Source organism: Malaya genurostris, chromosome 3 (assembly GCF_030247185.1).
Source record: "Malaya genurostris strain Urasoe2022 chromosome 3, Malgen_1.1, whole genome shotgun sequence".
Classification (NCBI taxonomy): Eukaryota; Metazoa; Arthropoda; class Insecta; order Diptera; family Culicidae; genus Malaya; species Malaya genurostris.
The window spans coordinates 235,085,866-235,092,846 of record NC_080572.1 but is presented as its reverse complement, the minus strand read 5'-3'; the positions used below and the strand labels follow the sequence as shown (position 1 = coordinate 235,092,846).

Sequence of the window (6,981 nt, the reverse complement as noted above, 5' to 3'; positions counted from 1 at the left end):
ATACGACTTAATGTTAATGCATTGTTTTTGAAGAAGCTGCTAATGCAACTTCTTATTTCAATTGAAACCGCCAAGCCGACGGTAAAATTTACCTTACTCGAGTATTACAATTTCTAATATCACGAAAACTTTGCTGATTTCTCAAGCAAAGCCTTTTGTTTATTTAGTTTGTATGACATTCTGGTCATAAGAAACGAAACAAATCGAAGGATTCCAAACCGTGGTCGATCGCATGATGTACCTCCAAACCACAAATGAAGAAACTGACGGTTCGGTGAATTTGCAACGACATACCATTCATTGCAGCCTACAATGGCATTTCCCCTCTGACGGAGATGGAGCGACGTTGGAGGATGCGGTATGTCGAAAAACACGATTCCCCTCTTTGATAGGAGCACTTTTCTCTCGTTTCAATTTGCGAGAGTTCACAGCATCCTTCGTACGCCGGCATTACCGTCGTGTTTTGTCGGCATGTAACATTCATCCCGACTATGCTTGGTCCCCACCGAGAGGCTATAAAAGGGAATGCGTGCTTCCGTTTGTACTTATTTCCTAATAGTGTCTACTTTGCTCAAAGTGTAAAAGGTGAACAAGCTGTAAACATTAACTTTGACATTGTGATCGAGAGTTTACTGCCAGTGACACCAGTGAGCTAGCCAATATGTTAACCTGTGCAAAAATGGATAACAACAATCTGTCGCCAAACATTGGGATTACTACCGGAACGGGAAATAACAACAACAGCAGCGAAAATATCTACATCGATATTCCGACGCCACCGACTCGGAGTATTTCGCCACTATCGTCAGCTTCGCCAGGAAAGGAAAAATCCTACGGGTTCTTTCAGAACATTTATCGTAAAATCAGTTTGAAATCGAGTGACGAAATAAGCAACGCAACACGGGATGACGATTCACGAAGTTCTTCGGTGGATTCCTGTTCTTCAATCAGCGACCGACTGCAGGATCCACCGAAACGGAGCTCGAATCCTTGTGTGAAATCGGTGGATCAAATTTTAACTCTAGAGCTGTCCAGCACTTCCAGTGATTCTGTGAGCAATTCTTCCCACGACGTCGAAAAGGCACTGAGATCATCGAGACGCTCATCCGTCCGCAAGTTAATTGAAAATCTGTCCATAACGACACCGATCAGATCCCGGTCGCTATCCTGTAGCAGCACGTCGGTTCACATTCTCAATCAGAAGAGTCTCAAACAGAAAACAGAATCCAAGACATCGCTTTTCAGCAGCAACAGTTCGTCAGCACTACCGAACAACACGGTCAGCAAGCCTCCACCGAAGAAAATTCTTCGTCGACCGGTCTCGTACACCTATTTGCGAGGAATCTCCGGATTGCCCACACAACGAGTGCCCAGGTCGTCGATTTGCTGTAGCTACTATGGACGCTAGGTGCCAAATGCTCTAGTGAATTAAATTCTGAACTGTACGCAAATACATCATATCAACACTAAGTAGAGGAAAAACCAAGCAAGACTTTTTCGCTGTAAGGAAACTAGAACAGCTGAACGAATTTAGTGACTGACTTTTGTGTGTGTGAGTGAAAATGCATACCAAAGATAGAAGTAACCTACGTTTAGAGAACTCGATTGGCATTCGGTACCTTTTGCAAACACATTTTCGATGAATACTGATTTTACGTCCGCCACTTTCTACTGTTGCGTTGAATAGTCTGTACGTGTACATAAAGTGACCCAAATGGCACATCCACACGTGACGATGGGGATACTAGTTTAAGCATTTTGATGTAAACCTAAACTGGAAAATTAAAGTGCAATTATTCTTAATTAGTTAAGCACCGATGAGAAGCTGAAGCGACCAAATTGTTTGATATGAATAATAGATTAACCTGTTTGAAACACTAAGTGATCTAAGCTTACCAAATAGTAATACTATCGATAATAAACTTAACTCTAGTGTGTATATTCGAGTTGTAAGATCGAATCGAAGGATTGCCACGATATTATGCATTAAGTAGTACTGATACGAGCTACGCTAAGTAACACCAAAATTTCTAAAATGACGTTCAATAGACTAGCGAATATTGGTAGTCGGAAGATATTGTTTCCGATCCTGATTGAACAATTCTTAGTGTAGTTCTAGTTCAGTTGTAACCATCTGCTACAGATAAGGTAATAACGTTATGATAAAATGAGTAGTTCTCGTAGAGTTTGTTTCCTGTAGAATTTTTTTTTTGATGATAATAAAACTATTTCAAATTGTTATTACAAAAGTATTTTATTGACAGTTCGATCCGAACAGCTCTAGGAAAGTTAAATCTTTCACCCGATGTTCCAGCTGATTTTATGTCTACTCTTCACAGAAAGAAATAATGAAATTTACACGAGATGTAAATCTAAGTAACATGGAATAGACATGGGTTGAATCGAAATTTTGATTGAAAACCTTCATCGATGCAAAACTAAATTGAATTGCATAGAATTTTCAATGAATATAACTGTATCTTTCAATTAACGCTTGTTTTGCGATTAAATTGTATTGAAACGTACAGAATTGTAAAGTAATTTTATGTTTAATTACCTGCTCCAAATATGTGCATGAAAATAGATGTAAATTCACAAAATATTTTTTTCTGTGTTTGTTAGTGCTCTGAAAGTTTCCTGCAGAATCGAATAGCGCCATCAGCCACGCCCCGTTCATTGAAGATGGAAAGAAATATCTGAGTTGCGCTTGTTATCCTCAGATTAAGTATAACTTTGCAGTACATAGGTTGACCAAATCGGGTTTAACGGATGAAAAAAAAACACAACTACTAGTATTATTCGAATAAAATTTTGTAATTTTTTTTTGGAAAAGTCGGTGCAGGAGTATTTTTGAGGAAGCATCTTAGAAATAATGATTTTTGGAGTCCACTGTATTTTAGCGCAGACTTATCAGAAGTCAACAAATCAAAGCGTTATAGTTATAGTAGATGTTTTTCTAAACCCCTACGTTTTCGATTGAGTTTTTGGTTCTTGTTCAAAGCCAAAATTACGATTTTTCACGAAAATATCCGCCATTTTGTAGCTGGAAAATCTTCAAAAAAAATTTGGATCTGGTATTTCACATGTGGAAAGAGTGTGCAAAATTTGAAAAAAAAATGTTAAGTAGTTTTCGAATGACGATGGACACGGACTTTCAAATGCTGTTTTCGAGAAAAACGCCTTTCAAGTTTTTCATTGTCTATAGAATCTAAGGAAACCTTTTATTTTTCTAGGGGGGCGCGTAGGGAATAACACATTCGAAAAATGGAATTTTGCTTTGTATTTTGTAATAATAAAACATTATAAGGATGTTTTGTCAAATTTTCAAGTCAACCGAAGCAGAACGCATGGGCTTGTGAGCCGAGTTCTTGTCTCTTCGCAGTATGAGATGAGTAAATGTAAAGGCCCCAGAGTTTCGTTCCGATAGGCTTGAAACAATGACAAAATATTTTTGAAATGTTTTACTAACGGGTGTTCTTCACGAAATTCGTTTTTGACTTTCTCTATAGAATGGTATCAGAATTACTGGAAAAACCGACTTTCGAACGGAGCCTCGGAGACCCATAGTGTTATATACCATTCGACTCAGTTCGACGAGATCGGAAAATTTCTGTGTGTATGTGCACTTTTCGAAGATATTTTTACCGCTCAATTTTCTCAGAGATGGCTGAACCGATTTTAACAAACTATGGCTCGTTTGAAAGCTACTATTGGGCCATTGATCAAGTTCGAATATCAAATGGCTGTGACTTTTGGTTCCGGATATATAATGGTATCAGTGATGTAACCGACAAAACGCGTTGTTTTTTATCGATCTTATATACAGGGTCCGGCACTCGAAGTGTAACCAATTAAAAAGGCCATAAATTCAGTTTGGAAAATTACTTTTACTTAATTCAAAATACAAAATGTGTAAAAATAATACAAAATTCAGAATCAATTCACTTTTGCTCGATATGACCACCTTTTGCCTTGACTTGATGACTTGAGAGAGCGAAGGAGTTGCTTTGTTTGGCCGAATGTGACTTGCAGGTATTTTGGCCCACTCGCGGACAATAACTTTTTTCAGTGCCTCGAGACTGGTGTATCTTTTAGTTCGGAGTTTGCTCTCCAAAATGGCCCAAAGAGAATAATCCATTGGATTCGCATCTGGTGAATTCGAGAGCCATTGTGTGGACGTGATGAAGCTCGGAACGTTGTTTTTCAGCCATTCTTGGTTCACTCGAGCTTTGTGAGACGGTGCCGAGTCCTGCTGAAACGTCCATGGTCTGCCACCGAGATGTTTGTCTACCCACGGCTTCAAAGCAACCTCCAGAATACTTTCCCGATAATATGTCGCATTTACCTTGACGCCAGGCTCGATGAAAACGATTGGAGAGCGCCCATCTGCGGTTACAGCGGTCCAAACCATTATCTGTTGCGGGTGCTGCCTCCTGGTGGCCAATCGATGACTCAAATTCTCGTATGAACGGTCGGTCAAAAAATTGGAAAAATTTTCTCGTCAGAAAATACAATGTTCGGAAATTGACCGCTTTCGGCCAAACGAAGCAACTCCTTCGCTCTCTCAAGTCATCAAGTCAAGGCAAAAGGTGGTCATATCGAGCAAAAGTGAATTGATTCTGAATTTTGTATTATTTTTACACATTTTGTACTTTGAATTGAGTAAAAGTAATTTTCCAAACTGAATTTATGGCCTTTTTAATTGGTTACACTTCGAGTGCCGGACCCTGTATTATCTCAAATTCATGATTCCCATACAAAGTTCCTAAATTTTATTGGAGTCCAACTTCCGGTTCGGAATTACAGGCTTATATGTGTAAAAAAATTAAAATAAGAGCACTAGCCTTTCTCAGAGATGGCTGAAGCGATTTTCATGTACTAAGAATAAAATAAAAGATATAATTGACTCATACAAAGTTCCTGAATTTCATTTGTGCTTACATACGCTGGCACGGAAGAAGAAAACACAACACCACCTCTACGAGCGAAGCACACAGCGTGCTGTGTTCGATTTCGTACACGCGGTAAAGAAAACAAAAACCGACACCGAAGCTCGGGGTTGAAAACACAAGTAAGAAACTAAGACCATGACCATTTTACAGGAAGTCGGGCTGATACGCGGCGGTGAAGTGTGAAGTTCATTTGAAAAGACATGCGTCGGGCTTCCATGTTTCGTGATGTACAGGAAATTGTTGCAGCCGGTATAATTCTAATGATAACAGCAAAAATAAAAATTCAGTCAAAAATCATATTTTATTTTGTTAATTCAAGAGTATTACCCTATATAGTATGTATTCCATATACAAAAGTAACATGAGCTTTTCGCTCGTTGAATGAAGGGTTATACAATTTCTTGTAAAATCGACTAGTAAAAATTAGTCAGGAGGGCCAAGTGTCATGTACCATTCGACTCAGTTCGTCGAGCTGAGCAATATGTGCCTGTGTCAAATAATCCCACTAGGTTTTTTCGAAAACGGTTGGACCGATTTTGGAAAACTCAAATGAAAGGTCTTGTGATGAATTTCGTCTGAATCCGACTTCCGGTTCCGGAATCATAGGGTAAAGTTTGTTGAACATTTTGTACCGTCACTTGAAGCGGTGAAACAAAATAAAAATTTCTTAGCTGGCCTCAAAACTACTCCAGTCGGTAGTAAGTAGGGTAAGATCTAACAGTTTTGAAAAATCATTTTCTTAAATAGGATGTTTTTTTGAGAGCTTGCTGATTTGAAATTTAAATAAATCATGTCAAATTATGAACTAGCCATTTTTTATTCGGTAGATTATTTCTGGGCGTTTAACACTTCAATTCTCATTCATTCTGGAGGTTCAATTTTCGCCCACTTTTTCATGCATGTTGTCATTGAAATGTTCTTTCAATAAGTCGATTTTTTCGGCAGCAGTTTAACAAGTGGCACCATCCTGTTGAAACCACATTTCATCCACATCCATATATTAAAGAGTTGGCAACAAAATTCATTGATCATAGTTTTGTATCGATTTACATTCACGATAACGCGTCGTTCTTCCTCATTGTTTAAAGAAATAAGGACCGATGATTCCATCAGCTCATAGACCGAACCAAACAGTACATTTATCAGGACGCATTCGGTTTATCTTTGCTCCAAATGTGACAATTTTGTTTGTTGACGTATTAATTCTACCGAAAATGCGTTTCATTACAGAAAAGAATTCTGCGATAGAAACAGTTTTAATTGATCACTGTTTTTGAAACTAAATTTCCACGATTTGGATGCGTTGTTAACCTATTCATGATGATTTGCCAAACAATACTGAGCAGAGACGTCACTTTGCACTGTCAAAACAACTTTCAGACAATAGAGTAATCCCTATTGAAAAAACCCTTCTTATTCCACCTAGTCCATTCCTTTCTCTTTATTCAAAATAGTCTCATGATCGTTTTTATCTCTTTATAAAATAATTTCTGACACTAATTTGGGCTTATTTTTGACTTTGATTTTTGAATTTGAGAAGAGTGATGCTAATCTAAAAAAGTCCACTTAGTCCACCGCCGGGTAGCACCCCTTACCTATGTCCGATCTAGCTCAAATTTTGCATGGGGACTTTTTTAGAGGTGCTTAAACTTTTGAACAATAGCGCCTAACGTAATTAAAGGGGATCCCAAAATATTGGCACCCTTTTATGTATATAAAAGCGGTAAAAAAAACGTGTTTTGTCGGTTACGTTACTTATACCATCATATCTTTGGAAAAAGAAGTCGCAGTCATTTGGTGTTCAAACTTGATCAATAGCCTAAAAGTAGCTTTCTGGGGGTGTTTCCCGCGGACCCACACGAACCGAAGGATGCGGCCAACGTCATCTGGAAGACTCATGACATATTCCATCCACCGGTGCCGAATGCCAGCTGAAGGCTGGATCTGCCAAAATCGACCACTGCGACCCCAATACAACATTATCCAATTATACTATCCTAGTTTTAAGTTAGTCGTTAATAAAATTAGA

General features: G+C 38.5%; 1 protein-coding gene across 1 annotated transcript; it reads left to right on the top strand.

The window, feature by feature from the left end:
* The first annotated feature begins 566 nt into the window (after window positions 1-566).
* Window positions 567-2,195, top strand: LOC131438713 (uncharacterized). The gene has a single exon (XM_058608911.1). The coding sequence runs from the start codon at window positions 662-664 to the stop codon at window positions 1,406-1,408; it is 747 nt and encodes a 248-aa protein (XP_058464894.1). The 5' UTR covers window positions 567-661; the 3' UTR covers window positions 1,409-2,195.
* The last annotated feature ends 4,786 nt before the right edge of the window (window positions 2,196-6,981 follow it).

Bases quoted from the DNA above. Each gene is read 5' to 3' on its own strand.
- LOC131438713 (XM_058608911.1), top strand. From the start codon at position 662: ATGTTAACCTGTGCAAAAATGGATAACAACAATCTGTCGCCAAACATT.